The sequence below is a fragment of the Nicotiana tabacum genome, chromosome 22 (assembly GCF_000715075.1).
Source record: "Nicotiana tabacum cultivar K326 chromosome 22, ASM71507v2, whole genome shotgun sequence".
Classification (NCBI taxonomy): Eukaryota; Viridiplantae; Streptophyta; class Magnoliopsida; order Solanales; family Solanaceae; genus Nicotiana; species Nicotiana tabacum.
In genome coordinates, this window is record NC_134101.1 from 65,646,797 (window position 1) to 65,662,873 (window position 16,077).

Below are 16,077 nucleotides of genomic sequence, written 5' to 3' on the forward strand. Positions count from 1 at the left end.
TATTTGATCTCAATGAATAATTTCTTTTTAAAAATCACATAAATATGTATATTAAAAACTGCGTTTCATACAATTTTTAAACTGCAACCTAAACCAAATCAAGGAGATTCAGAAATTTAATATATTTGTGCATTATAATTTTCCAGCTAAGTGAAACTAAACCACGTTAGGAAAAAGATATCTTTTGTTAGCAAATAAAAAGACGTAATATAAGAGCACCGAAGGAATCAAAGAAGATAAGTTTTTTATAACAGGTACGCCAAACAAATATTAAGTTTATTATATAAACTATCAGTAGATATGTGTCATGACCCCCCACATCATCATGCCACGTAGGTATCATTTGACATATATTTTTGCCATATGGAAGGGTTACATTAGGGACTAGCTCTTGGTGGAATATTCTAGAACTATGGAGAATTTCCTTAGGAAAGCTCTAGATATTTATGGACTTAGTAGGAAGACTCTTTTGGAAAGCCTTGAAATGTTCTAGTCAAATAGAAAATTCTAGAGGGTGTACTTATTTGTAAATATGGAAGGACTTATGGAACAATTATTATTTACGCACTAGCCCCTATGTGATTAATATAAATAGGGGACATTCATTTGTAACTCAACAAGCAAAACAATCAACTTCTCTCTAATAAAAAAGCTTCCTTTGGCAATTCTCCTATGTTCTAACATTCCTTTAGCAATCTTTAGTGTAGTAAGGCTGACTTGGTATAGCAAGAACGTGAGCAAGTTATGCAAGATCGTGAGCGTATTGTCAAGTGCCGCACGTATACTTAGTTGAAGACTAAGGACATGACAACGTGGTATCAGAGCAAAGGTTACAACTAAGGGAATGAACAACGGAGAAATTAGCGCTGCCAACACCTAAGCCAACGTCATCCAGGATACTGCTGGCAAGAGTGGTAGTAACAAAAAGAGGAATGCCACCAACAAGAGTGAGGAGGTGCCACCCGAGATTGTGCCAAACGAGGGGCATACATCCCAAGAACCATCTGCCACTGTGGCGAGCGAGGATGAAGTAGAGGTCCTGCCAGAGGACATCTTGCTCGGTAAAGAGTGGGTGATGAAGGTGAACGAGGGGATGGACACTGTCGAGATCTTTGGCCAACTCTTGGGGAAGGTAGAAGGTACCCTTAGCGTTCTTGAGGGACACACTCTTGAGGAGATTGAGAGTATCCGAAATGACTTGGAGGGGTGCACGCAGGCCGAGATGGAGCTAAGACAAACCATCACTACCTTGGAGTGCAGACTTATGGAGGCGGTGAGCACTATCGATACCATGAAGGCTAAGCTAAAGGCACTCGAGGAGCGTGTCGATGCTGGCGTGACCGAGGCAGACAGTAATGTTGTTGTGACGAGGGAGGCCAAGATCGAGGCTCCCAAACCGCCGGTATTCAAAGGTGTTCGTAATGCACACGAAGTGGAGAACTTCCTTTGGCACTTGGAGAACTACTTCCAGCGCAGTAGAGTGAGGGACGATGAGGCTAAGATCAACATCGTTGTATTGTACCTCACATATTGCTGCGTTATGGTGGCGTCGAAAGTGTGCTGACATAGAGAAGGGACTATGCAAGATTGAGACGTGGGAGCAGTTCAAGAAGGAGTTGAAGAAGCAATTCTACTCGGTGAATGTAGTGTATGAAGCTAGGCGGAAGCTTCGAGAGACAAACTAACATTAACAACTTGCTACTCCCCCGAAAAAATTGGATAAAAATTGCCTTTCAGTAGGACACTACTAGAAATCTGGCAAAACCCATCCACGTCATTTCGATTTCGAGAAAACCGACCGAAATTGGTCGGAAACTATCTAAATTGGTAGCAAAAGTCAAATTAAAAATTTTACACAAAGATATCGACCACCTTAGGTCAGAAAAAATGGTCCCATAATAAAGAAACACTGTTATGTCTGACACATATAAATTATTGTTATATACAATTTATATTATTAAATATAAATAAATTGAAAATAATAATAATTTAAATTCATCTTATAAAACTATACATTTTATTTTTAAATGTGTTATAGTAAGTTTTGATCGAATATAATTGAATTTTCAATAGATGCACTGATGAATTATCTGAGCAAAGTACTAATAAGGTGATCGAGAATAAAACATTCAAGACTCTATCTATTGTACACATATTGGAGTATCTAGTCACTCATTATACCGGAGTACCTAGTTACTTAAACTTCAAGATTTGTTTTCTTATTTATTCACCAATCAAGCATTCGAGCGATGTAATGAACAGTTGAGAATAATCATCAACGTTTGTCATATATATGTAAGTGTAAATTATCATAAATGAAGTAAAATCATATACTCTATTATAATCTATTACACTTATACGGATATGAAGTGTAATTTATACGAAAGCACACAGATGATAACATTATATATGTAATTGATCGAATTTAATTGAAATAGTCGTTGTATCCAACATGCTATGATACACTTAGTATCTTAGTAAATGGATAATAAAGTGTATCGTTGATGTAATGCTATGGTAAAACTTAAAATGTAGTGCTATATATAAATCTAATTATAAATTATTTTATTACAATGTTTAAACACAAAATCAAATGGTATTTTTTTTGTACGTGTGTATATGTGTGTGTGTGTGTGTGTATGTATGTATGTATGTATGTATGTATGTATGTATGTGTGTGTGTGTGTGTGTGTGTGTATATATATATATATATATATATATAGGACATATATAATTCTTAATTAAAATTAATTTTGACTATTTCACTAAATACAGACCGATAGGACATATATAATTCTTAATTAAAATTAATTTTGACTATTTCACTAAATACAGACCGACTTCGGTCGGTTATTTTAATTAAACAATTTTTAAAAAAATTAAAAATCAGATTACCGACCGATTTCGGTCGTTTAGTTTGTGGTCAAACGGTCATATATTCACTTAAATGTAAAGATCACCTTTTCCGACCAAAGTCTATCCGAAATCTGTAAATTAGAGCCCCAGCGACGGGCTTTCTTCCCCATTTCTTTATTTTCTCTATCTCTCATTCTCTCCTCCACCATCTTCCACCCTAAGGCGATTTCACCCAAATCCCACCCAAAATCTATTCCTACCTCCATTCTCCCCCAAAATCAAAGCCCCCATCATCCCCATCATATCCGCTGCCACTGCCTCACTTTCTTCTCCTCACCACCACTGCTCCGTCGCCGTCATTGCTTCCACCACCTGCCTCCCTTCTCATCACTGCTCAACCGCCGCTGCTTCCCGTAAGCACGTAATTTTTGACCCGCGCAACATTTAAAAGTAGTATTTTAAAAATATTTACTTATTTTTCATTTTTATAGGATTTCAGTCAACTTTTAATTTTAATTTTAGAACATAATTTTAAAAACACAAAAATAGTTTTTCAATATTTCTTCTCTTATTATACATTTTTTTATTTATTTAAGCTTATTAGTATTTTATAATGATAATATTTTAATTTTTACCATTACTTTAACATAGTTTTCCCTACCTTTTTATAACATTTAAAAAATATCAAAAATATTTTTATTTTAATGTATAATTCACTTTAATAGTTTATTCTTATTAACTAAGATTAATTAGTATATTTTGGTAGTAACTTTATTTTTATTCTTGTTCAACAAGAAAGAATTGAATTTGAGCCAACTGAGAGCTCATTTTGGAATTTTAGTGACCCAGCAAGACAAAAACTCATTCTTCCGAATTCCTTTTAGTCCAAACCCTTTTCTCACCCATAAAACCCCTCCCTTAATCATAGCCTTTCATCTACTTTCATCTCAAAGGCCACTATTAATTCCAACACCCCAATATAACACAAAAGGACCTAACCTAATTCCTAAGGCTAGAACGGCTGACCCCCCCCCCCCCTTTCCAAAAAAGCTTCTGCCACCACCCTCCCATTCTCTAAACCCAATAACACTCAACACACACAAGAGAAACGGACAAACAAGAAAAGGAAAAAGGGCAAAAAACAGTAGAGAGGAAACGAGGCAAATGAGGGAAAGACAGAATAGAATGGAGATAGCAACTTAAGCTCAAATTCTGTTGTTCTTGAAAAGTCGAGTTCAAAATCATCTGGGTCTAGTTATTAGTTCTTCGAAAACTCCATAAATTCCCCAAAAATCAATCTTTGATAGCCGAAAAAACAGACATGAACCATCCATGTTCGTCGTCCAAATTGTAGAATTTTTTGGATATCCGGAGTTATTAGTTTTGCTACTGAGTCAGGTTTCTTAGAAGTCGCCGATCTGATTTTTCCATCGTGGTTATGTTTCCGTTGAGCTCTTGTCCAAGGTATTTCCTGGTCGAAGACGTAATCAGATCCAAGGAAATTATTTAAGGAGTCGAATCCTTGAGGTCCCTTTCTAATCTCCCCTTTTTAGTCTACTGTTGTTGTATGTATTGGAGTTCTTTAAGTGGATGAAATGGATACTACTGATTTCTCTTTAGCATAGTGTTAAATGAATTAATTACTTTTAAGTGTTCTTTGTTTATAATCAAGTTTAAAATGTATATTTGTATGTCCGCATTTTTGTCCATGTTTATTCTGTTTCCTTTTGTCTAGGCTTGGTCATGAGTGGTGTTAAGTTAAAAAATATAACTTTCTTTCTTTTAAGTCCTTGCCCACTATCTTGTCTTGTTAAAATCTATCTTTGTGTCAATTAATTGTTATTTTTGAAGTATTCATTTTCTTCATATACCAAAGCTTTGCTAACAAATAATCCCATTACTTAAAATTAGACTTTTCCAACAATGTTATATCCATAATTTATGACCTCACAATAATCTCAAGCGTAGGAAATGAACAATTCATGAACATCGTAGCTTGCTTTAGGCGCGATTAATAATAAAACATCATGACTATTAGTACGGTTCCCGTGGCATAGTCATAAGACGTAATCCCCAATTCGAGTGTGCGTTTCACGTGACTCGACTATAACTTCAAATAATAATATTAAAAATAAACATGTTGTAAATCGCGATTGCATTTCACGTGGCGCGATTTGCAATATGTACAAAAATAACAAGTGCGCGACATCGCGACTTGTTCAAAATAATTCCAAATAATTAAAAAGCGGTAAAAGGTAAAATAACGCATAAAAGGTTTTAAGCATGTAATGAATCGGATAATTAGGTCAAGTATTAATTGTTAAGTGACCGTGCTAAAATTACTGAACTCGGGAGTGCCTCACACCTTCTCCCGGGTTAACAAAATTCCTTACCTGGTCTCCTGTGTTCGCGGACCACGAATAAGAGTCAATTCCCTCTATTTGGGATTTAAAATAAAGTGGTGACTTGGGACACCATAAATTATTCCAAGTGGCGACTCTGATCAAATAAATAATTCCATTTCGATTAATGTCATTTTAATTGAAAAAACTCCTCTATCCCTTTGGGAAAAAAGGAGGTGTGACACTTCCACCACCTGAAGGTTAGTCACCTAGTTTTTTTAAAGTTACTTTAATTCTTAAATTTAGGGTTTAATTTATTGTTCTATTTTTATTTATTGCTTTTAGAAATTTAGAGTTTATTAATTTAGGGTTTAATTTATTGTTCTATTAGTGTTTATTGCTTTTAGAAATTTAGGATTTATTAATTTATGGAACACTAATATTATTCTATTAGTATTTGTTGCCTTTAGAAAATTAGGGTTAACTAATTGTATTAGTCTAATTGAATGCGTTAATAAAATATAATTGAATGTACTAATAAATTATAATTGAATGAGTTAGTCTAATTACGATTAATGCTAGTGTTAGCTATCTTGCAAGTCTTTCAATTATATTGCCTGTTAATGGTCTAATTGAATTTGAAAAAAACTTATTTAGGGATATATGAGAACTTTAAAACTAATATGCACTCAAATTATTTAAATTAACTACTTTGTAACTAAAGTTTATTATGTGACTTAATTTTATAAATTAATTTGAATAGTCAATTAATATAGTATGTAATTTATTTGTTCTATGTGTAGATGGAATATCGTAGCTGGATGTATAATAGAAATTATCCTAATCGTCGATTTTTAAGGGAAAAATTTATAGAAGGGGTTAAAAAATTTATTAGACATGTAATGTTACTTGAACTGTTTCGGATTGGAGGGATAATTAGATGTTCTTGTACGAAGTGCAAGTGTTTGAATTTTTTTGGGTTCGGAGGATGTTACGACTCATCTTTATAGAAAGGGGTTTATGGATAATTATTTTATGTGGACTAGTCATGGAGAGGTTGATAGTAGTGATGGTGTATTTTATAACGTAGTTGTTGGTGAAAGTAGTAGATCGGCGGTAAATAGCGTTCAACATCCTAGATACTATGAAATGATTGCGGATGCTTTTGGGATGCACTTCGAGTTTGAACCCTATAAAAGTATTGAACAAGTTCCTAACGAAGAGGCAAAATATTTTTATGAACAGTTAGAGGCCGCTAGTCTAGACTAAAGATAATCCGAAGGCTAGACTAGACTTACAAGAATATTGCAGGCGACCTGAATTACATTTACAGTCTGCGAACAATGGTAAGGTGTTCAGCCCCAAGCCCAAGAAAACTGCCCATTTTTGTTCTTACTACTTCGACAGTCATGTTCCATGTGCTAGAAATAGGCCCACTCGGTACAACATCGTGATTGAGAATGATCCATTATAACGATCAATATCCATATTCAATCAACCAGGTCGATGTTCTAAAGATCGATAAAAAATGGGCCTAAGTAGTATGGAGTACAAATCAGCTTCAAATCATGTATTGCTAAATTGTCCGAAAGTTCAACCCTTTCTTGAGTAAGTGTTGGCGTAAGATTAATTTACATGGAATATTATTTAATTAGGTTGATGCAACTAACAAAATTTTCAATATGTTGCACAGTGACTTCGTGAGTCAATTTGGCCATGATGTTGTATATTTTACATTTGAGGCGTGGTTTAAAGAGTGTGTAAGTGCAGCTTACATACTTGCTCACATGTGAATATACATACTTGATCACTTGTAAATTACATGAAATGTTTAATCAGAGATAAATAGTAATTTAAGTGTAATCTTATGAATAAGATTATCAAATTACTTTTTAGGAAGTACACAAAAATTATAAAAACAAAAAGATAGTATTCCCTTTGGTCCATTTTAATTGATGTTTTGGTTGTTTTCACACATATTAAGAAATTAGTCTCTATGTTCATGCGTTACACGAATAGCTTATGTCAAATATTATAAAACGTGTTCTAAAAATAATTGTTAAAATTAGCTAATCAGCTCCTTAAAATAAAAATTTATATAAATATATTGCAAACCAATTCATTAATAATGTTACGAGAATCAAATTTATTAACAAAATGGAACGAAACATTTTAGAATCACGCAGTGATAGAATACTTTTGTATATCAGCAGAAGAATGCAATAATATTTAATATTATTTATGATGCAAGTTGTTTATCCATTGACAAGTACAATACATATATGTATTAGAATAGGATTTATGAGGTCTTTGGACAACTTGTTTTAGGTTTTTATATTTTAAAATAAATTCTTTGGAATAGTGAAATTCTTGATTTCAAATGATTTTATTATTTTTTTAACAATACATGTAGGTCAATAATCTAAATAATGCTGCTAATCAATTTTTGAAAGATATATCTTGGGGACTTGCACCTATGGTTACAACTATGTCTATGTATTTTGTGAATGATTACAAATTTCACACCGAGGAATGCTCCAAGTATAAAAAGCAATAACAGTGGCAATAACAGTGGGGTGTGTGTTAAAGGTGGTGAAGGCAACTAGGATGGGGAAAATGATTATTATGGTGTGATCAAAGAGATTCTAGAATTATCATATTTAGGTTAAACAAATAAGAAGATCATACTTTTCCGATGCAAGTGGTTTGACCCAACACCTAGAAGAGGTACAAATGTATACTCGCAGTACAACATAATTGAGGTTAATAAAAAGAGAGAGTATGATCGCTATGATCCTTTTATAATTGCAGAAAATGTTAAGCAAGTGTATTATGCTCCATATCCATTGTGGAAGGATAAGTCTGATTGGTTGGTTGTAATCAAAACTAAGCCTGTTGTAGGGTGAAAGTTGAGAATATGCTAGATGTTGCTTACCAAAACGATACCTCAAGTGTTAACCAAATGGTGGACGATCAGTTAGAAAATGACTAGGAGCATCCTCAACGCATATTATAAGAAGTTGATATGGAGGAAATAACAACCATAGAAAATGAGGACGAAGAATCACCTGATGAAAATGAAATAAGTGAAGAGGAAGAGTTTTTGGACGAGGAAGGATATTTCGAAGACGTCTAGCATGTTAGTTTTTTAAAGCGCTCTCAACTTATATACATTTATATTCTCAATTCTGACATTTTCTTTAATTTATGCAGATGACCGGTAGGGGTCAAGGTAGGTCTAGGAAGGATAAGAGGCATATTGATCATGAGGATAGTGCTACACCCTCGCTTCCTTCCACTCCACACTTGCATTCCTCCACTGATGATGGCCGGCAACAATCTTCTAGGCACACATCTTTTCCACCACATCCATGTACTCATCAGATTAACTATCGTTCGCCCTCGCAGCAGTATTCTTACCATTTTTCACCACAAGGCTATACCCCGCTTCCTCCATATAATCCTGCATATAGTTACATGGGTATACCGAGTCAACAGTCACAGGGCCATGTGGTGATACGCCCGTCATCTGCTCTATTTGCTTCACCACCAACTGAATCACATCCATCTAGATTACAACCACCCGGATCGCAACAAGGGTCTGGATCGCAGCAGTGGTTTGGATTACAGCAGTGGTCTAGATCGTATCCATCTTCATCAGCGACCCTGTCTCCCTCTCCACGGAGTTCGTCTCCTAGCATTTCTAGACTTCACCTTCGGGATAGTAGTGCTGAACCAGATGCCTCCCCTTCTACGCACACTTCAGATACACCGGAGGATCATGATCGAAATGCAGTGCGGTATGATCGTTATCATAGGATGATCATCAGGCCTGAGGGCAATGGGTAAGATTTATTTATTTATTACTTCTTTGTTTTTGCTGAACTATAATAGCTAGTCTTGTTTATTTAATGTAATTGATATGTTGCAGGTTCATACCTAATCATCAGACTACAAATATAATCACCGAAGCTCTTGACCGGTTGTATGATGCACCCTATGCGACTTGGAGTGATTTTTCACCGGAGCTCGTAGAGTAAATTTTCAACTAATTTAAGGTTTTAATACAATTCTTATCTATTTAAATATTATATTAATAATATTTTCATCTAACATTGCACACTTCATTTGCAGACTAAATGTGCATGGGAGGACCGGCATAACAGTGCCATTCTTGTAAATTTTGAGTTCAAATGCCGTAAGAAACTATCTGATTCTTTGTGTTCTGCTCGAAAGAAGAACAAGAAGCATTCATGGGTTCTACCGCATTTATGGGAGACTCTACTGAGGCAGTGGGCCACTGAGGATTTCGAGAAAAGGAGTAAACATGGAAAGAAGGACCGAACATCTGAGAAGGGTGGTTCCTTGCGCTGTATAAGTGCAAGGAGCATGTGGACTGCAAGAAAACTACTGGTAATTCCTTAAAATATTTAAATCTATTTTTATCGAACTATATTTATATATTTTAATTCATTTAACATGTTTTATTATATTTGTAGAAAAAAAAATGGGAGGAAGCTGACTCATGATGAGTTCTTCATGAAGACTCACACCCGGAAGAAGAAAGCACTGATAGATCCAAGTAGATGGGTGGACCGGGCGGAGACTACATATGTAAGTTTCATAACTACTATAACTTAAAATTAATGTTTGTAATATTTTATAGTTAATAATTTTCTATCTTCTAAGTAAAGGGTCGCTACAAGACTATTGTGGAGGAGTACAGTCAAAGATTGCCACCGAATGAGTAAGGCGAGCCTCCTTCCACTTCAGACGAAGAAGGGCATGAGATATGGTTGGAGGTTGGAGGTGGTCCTAAAAAGGATATAGCATACGGCCTTCTAGAGAGATCATTTTGGCGCTACATGGCTGGATTGCAAGGTATAGGGACTTCCGCCCAGGGCGAGGTACTTGATAGGTCAATTCTCTCGGCTATGGAGAAGAAGATCGCAAAGTTGTCAGCAGAGCTTGATGAGGCAAATGAGAGAAAAAGAGAGATAAACAATTTGATAGCCTTCAAGGTCAGCTAGAAAAGATGGGTGAACAATTTAATGTCCTTCAAGGTCAGCTGGCCAATCTTCTTGCTAGTGGTGCTTTTCCAATTATCCGGTCTCATGAGTCTTCCTATATGCTAATGCTTCTCGTCGTGATCATTCGAACCATGCCGACGATGAAGCTTCTAGTAGTGGAGATGAAGATGATGTAGTACAAAATACTCGTTGAATGATGTTTGAAATTCTAACTTGTGAAATGTTTAGTTGTTTGAATATTTGAAACTCTATAAATATTGTTAATATAGTTTTGATAGTTATTATTTTTATTATTATTGTTATTGTTGTTGTTGTTGTGGTTGAATGTTAACAATGTAATGCTGCCATTACAGGTTGTTGGCAGGTGGTGAAGCTGTAAAACAACTATATTCTGCCAAATTTTTACCTAGAAAATCGACTGCATACCGACCGAAGCCGGTCAGAAATGTTAAAATTAAATTCCTAAAAATTTAAAATTACCGGCTGACTTTGGTCGGTATCAGCAATAAATATTTTCTAGGTTTTGAAATTACCGACCGAAATGGAATTTTTGATTTTAAATTTCATATATTTTATCAAAATATACCGATTGATTTGGTCGGAAACGTACAATTTTTTTAAAAATAAATAATTACTAAAATTAATTAAAAATAAATAATACCGACCGATTTCGATTGCTACTTTAAAAATTAATTAAAAATTATTTTCTAGAATACCGACTGAATTCGGTCGGTATTTTTAGTTTTGTGTGAGATTATTTGGTCAAAGGTGCTTTGAAATTACCGATCGGCTTTGGTCGGAAATTTCGACAGTCTACGGTCACCAAATGTTAGCGACCATTATTTTTTGACGAATTAAAGTGGGTCAGAAATCGGTTAGTTTTTCTTGGATTCCACCAATTTCGAACGGTTTTCTTGGACGCTTTTTGGCCGTCTTTTAGCAGTGAGAGTAGGCACACCAAATAAAGTAGAAGAGTTAGAAAGTTGCATAAGAGAAAAAACATTGTATATCTCTAGCGATTTTCTGATGAGATTTTGTTTTTCTTGTGACGGGATTAACTCTAGTAAATATTTTAGTGACAAGGAAGTTACTATTAAGTTCCATTTTCTGCTGTTAGAAGATACTCGTCGTTCATTAAGTTGGCAACGATTTTTAAGTAGTCAAACAAAAGACAAAAATCTACATAGACTATGTGCTCATACTTTGTTGGTTAACTTCAAAATTATCTTAGAAATCAATAGAAAAAAACAGAGTCCGGTCTGGTTTGTTAGAAAATATTACAACATACCCTTGATAGATCAAGAGAGGAAAAGGTTCTTCAGAAAAACCAGAGCGTAGTTTGTTACAGAGCACCTTTGAATGAAAAGGCTATTGACAAACATATGGAGATATAATTACTGTGTCAATTTTAGTTTTTAAACTAAAAGTCGTTATTAAACTTTTTTCGAGATTTATGTCGATTTATACACCTCCTGAAGCAGGTAATAGTCTACTAACTATTAAAATTCTATGTTAGGATAGTGTAAAATGCTTTTACCATATCAGGTTAAGTTGACCTATAAAGATAGATAACTCTTCGTAACAAATCTAAAAAATAGAGAATATGTTATAACCAATTTAATTGCACTGCTAGTGCAAAAATTCTTGTATTATACTTCCCGGTTCCAGTTTATGTGATCATATTTTCTTTTTGGTCCGTTCCAAAAAAGAATGACCCCTTTCTAAATTTGGAAATAATTTAGCTTAAATTTATAATTCTACCCTTAATGAGAAGCTTTTATAACCACACAACTATTCTTGGCCTTTTTTTGACTTGTTTAAGATCACAAATTTCAAAAGTCTTCATTTTTTCTTAAACTTCGTGTCCAATCAAATAAGTTCACATAAGTTGGAACGAGGGAGTAACTAATGGCCTTAATTAAGCCGCGGCAGCCCTGACCATACCCTTTTGTCCAAAGACTCATTAGTGTTTAGTAGGACTGATATAGTAATGGCATTGATCCTGGAGCACCCATTAGTATTTAGTAGGGGTCCATCTTTCCCACTTGTTAATTGTTTCATTTCTTATGTATTGCATTTTATGAAATATACATTTTTCTAGGCATTACACTACCTCTTCTTTATCTGCCAATCAAAGTCATGATGTATCGATCTTTTTGTCTCATAATTTGTCTTCCCTTTTAGTAGTAGAAGAATATTTTCTTTCACATTCATAAACAAAGTAATTGGTTGTGAGACATGAAATACGTGCCACTAAGGAGATTAGTGTCAAGTTGTAGTGTTTATTATCATTGTCTTCGCGTATTATATTACTTTTTTTAATTGACAGAGTAGGCTGGAATTTCTATCAGTTACGTCAAGAATCGATTGAATTGAAGCTTTTATTTGGTCAATTAAAAAATTATAGAACTAACCAAAATTGTCAGCGAGATGACAAACTTAACAAACAAAGATGCGTATGTTATTTGATTAGTTTACTTACAATCAAGAGTCGTATATTTTACTACATAAAGATGTTTAACGTTAATAAGTCAAATTAAGTAAAACACTGTAACCTAAATATACCCTTATTTCTATAATGTATTATTACTGAACAAGAAAATGCTGATCTACTCAAGTCTTAATGTGTTAAATTCCATCAATCAAATATGGAAAAGTTGTAAGTGGTCCACTTAATTATTCTACACTACTATGCTGCGCCATTGTTATAAATGTTTTTTATTAACTTATAAAACGAGGACTACTCTCAGCAATTAGCCAGAGGAATTCCCAAATATTTTCCCAATTTCGTAACCGTATCATATTTTTCGTTGTAATAGTAGTATTATTTACTATTTGGTTAAAGGCTTCCCTATCACAATAAAATAAAATCCACTTGCTATCCCTCCCTTGATGTCTGATAAAATAAAATCCACTTGCTAATGCGCCTAATCCCTATCATTAAAATAATTGTCGAGTGATACATATTTGGCCGACCTATAACAATAAAAATTATTTTACCTTAGATGTCTGATATATATATTTGTGTAATACAGTGAAGGAGCTACGTGTTATTGCGCGAACTAGTCCCTTTTTGGAATCTGTAAAAGTATTGAGCAAGAAAGATTTGGGTATAATTCTTTGCTTAGAATATGTTCTTTAACTAAACACTTTGCATCCTCATGAAATCCCCTAAAGCAGAAGAAATTTAATAAGAACTTGAGTGCTTGACTGAGTATTTAAAATTAAATATTAAGAGATCAGGCATTGGATAACGAAGTGATATGTTCATTTGATAAGAAATGTTTTTAAAAACTTTTCAGATCATTGCAAATTAGTTCAATCAACCAACAAACTGATCTTTTGAAAAGCCAACAATATGTTTAATCATTTTATTGATCATATTTAATCATTAGTTATGTTTCTTCATGAATTCAATGGCTTTAAGTATTCCCTGCTTGATCTCAAATTCCCGAAATTAAACATCCCTAAACTAACTCTGAAACCATAGAGATTTTGACGGGTATCTTGTGTACTGAAATGCAACTGCAAGAAAAGAGTAAATTGCTCATAGAAAAGCTAAATAACGTTCAAATACTTGTAATTTACAAGGAATTAATGAACCTTTAGATTTTGACAAGATGATTGTCGAATAATCACACAGAAACAGACTCACACTCTAGTAACTAAGCCTCAGATGATTAAAACAGAGCAAACTTCCAAACACTACCAATTCAATAACAGAGTGCCTTTCTGATGTTACTATATACAAGTGAGAGCTAAATATTACTCTTATCTCACAAAAACTAACACCAACGTAACTCTACAAGAAACAAATATTTTCCGAATCCGATTAATTAGGATTAGCCTCTGAAAAATGAGATATCTTGATTGTCATAGTAATAATCAGTCATCCATAGTGAATCTGGGCAATAATCCCATAGAGGTGATGCCATAACTGGTAATTTATTCATCGTTTGATCAGTATCTTGTGATGATTCCACATCTTTCCAGATTTCATCTAAGGAATAGACCATCATATTTTTCTCCCCTGATTCATGATCATGTACTTTATTTTCTCCAGCAGCTAATTGCAAGTGCTCGAGCCCATCGTTAGAATTTCTTTCGTTTTGTTCATTGTCGGGCGTGGAGTCCACGGTAGGACTGTTGGCAGAGGAAGACGAAGAGTTGGAGAAGGATGAAGATGGAGAAATAGAAGCCTTATTCTTATTCCTCTCATCTTGAGCTTGTTTCCTCATGTGGGTTCTCCAGTAATTCTTGATTTCGTTATCAGTTCGTCCCGGCAATTTCCCAGCAATTTTCGACCACCTGCACTTAAAGAGTGGGTGTTAAATGGGCGGTAATTAGGTGACAAGAGGAGTCGCTCGTATGGTCACCACCCTCCACCTACGACTCCAAGATGGTGGGTTCGAGTCACACCAAAGAAGCAATAGCTCTAACAAAGAGAATTAAAATTAGATGAGTTACACGATCAATTGAATAATTAACAATTGATCAATTAGGTGAGTTATACGATGCTTGGATCAAGATAAGTGGGTCAATTATCTGGACCTTCTACAGTTGGATTAGTTTTCTTTTGAATTTGAGTTACAAAGGGTGTCCGAATCGGTTCAGGCGTTAGACAGACTAACTTGGATGTTATGCCTAAATTGCCCCGTCAATAAACATATATGTTCTGAGCAAAACACCTAAATTTGAGCAGATTATATTTGCATGAGCAAAATTAAGATTATAGTATGAAAATAAAAGGACAGTAGGAAGGATTCTTGATACGAGAAAAGAATTAAGTTGAAAATACAATTAATTACCTATTTCCATATTTGGAGTGGAGTTGAAGAACAAGGTGCTCTTCTTGAGGGGTCATCTTGCCACGTTTGAGAGCAGGATTCAAGTAATTAACCCAGCGTAATCTGCAACTCTTTCCAGTTCTTTTCAAATCTATAAATAATAAGAACAAGAAATGGAATGCAGAAGAAGGGGTTATTAAACTTGATCCTTTTGCACTAAATTTACTATGCCAATATTTTAACCAAAACTAGCTAAGCCTATATACCTATTTTTATTTTTGTCTCCCTCCAAAACCTTCAAACCTGAAACTTTCGCCAGAAAATCCCAGCGGCGATCACCAAACATTTTCACATAAAATACTAGCTGAAGATCTTCTTGTTCTGTCCATGGACCTTTTCTTGTTATTTCCTCTTGTACCATTTTTTATTTTATTTCTCTCTCACTAGATTTCTTTTTTTTTTTTTTTTTTCTGAGGACTTTTCTTGGTTGATAATGAACTACTGATAGATACACGTACACCATTGATATTTATACTTGCCTGAAAGGATTTGTCCTAATTTTCTTTGTTTTATTATTGTGTGTATTAACAAGTGGTGTGGGAGTGCTCATCTAGTGTTGGCATATGATGCAAGCCATTAACAGAAAAGACGCAAGTGATGATAAAATGAGATAAGAGGTTGATATGTTTGATGTTGATGTGACTTTTATAACTCACTGTCCGTTTCACAGTGCATTCGCTCTTGGAATTTCTCTTTTATTTCATCTCCATCTCTAGGAAAATGTAGCAAGTAAATCCAATACACACACTGTATCTACTCGCGATTGCTTTTACGAAAAGTTAGAAACTTATAAAAGTAAATATATGAGCTAAATTCCCTGCCAAATAGTAAGGGGTCGTTTGGTTGGAAATGTAATGATTCGATAGGTCATCTAGAGTTTTAACCCTTAATTATGTGTTTCAAAATCTCAAATAGTTCCTTTCAGCCTTCTTCGATTTACATGTGCAGTCCGTGTCTTTTTTCGGAAGACTTTTATGCGAAAAAATGATTAAAATGTGAATT

The 16,077-nt window shown here is 34.4% G+C and overlaps 1 protein-coding gene and 1 long non-coding RNA gene across 2 annotated transcripts; one reads left to right on the forward strand and one right to left on the reverse strand.

Annotated features, from left to right (window-relative positions):
• The first annotated feature begins 3,895 nt into the window (after positions 1-3,895).
• Positions 3,896-10,411, forward strand: LOC142176456 (uncharacterized). The gene is made up of 6 exons (XR_012705080.1): positions 3,896-4,383; positions 8,412-9,043; positions 9,130-9,256; positions 9,333-9,611; positions 9,698-9,812; positions 9,893-10,411. It is a non-coding gene; the product is annotated as an uncharacterized LOC142176456 (long non-coding RNA).
• A 3,497-nt stretch (positions 10,412-13,908) lies between these two features.
• Positions 13,909-15,523, reverse strand: LOC107790392 (transcription factor MYB48-like). Its single transcript, XM_016612313.2, has 3 exons — positions 15,319-15,523; positions 15,037-15,166; positions 13,909-14,536 (listed from the first exon to the last, which is right to left on the reverse strand). The coding sequence occupies exons 1-3, from the start codon at positions 15,434-15,436 to the stop codon at positions 14,071-14,073; spliced, it is 714 nt and encodes a 237-aa protein (XP_016467799.1). The 5' UTR covers positions 15,437-15,523; the 3' UTR covers positions 13,909-14,070.
• Between the last annotated feature and the right edge of the window lie 554 nt (positions 15,524-16,077).

Bases quoted from the DNA above. Each gene is read 5' to 3' on its own strand.
- LOC107790392 (XM_016612313.2), bottom strand. From the start codon at position 15,436: ATGGTACAAGAGGAAATAACAAGAAAAGGTCCATGGACAGAACAAGAA. The intron at 15,167-15,318 runs GTTTGAAGGTTT...TATTATTTATAG, and splicing joins TTTTCTGGCGAAAGTTTCAG to ATTTGAAAAGAACTGGAAAG. The intron at 14,537-15,036 runs GTAATTAATTGT...CTTTAAGTGCAG, and splicing joins CACTCCAAATATGGAAATAG to GTGGTCGAAAATTGCTGGGA.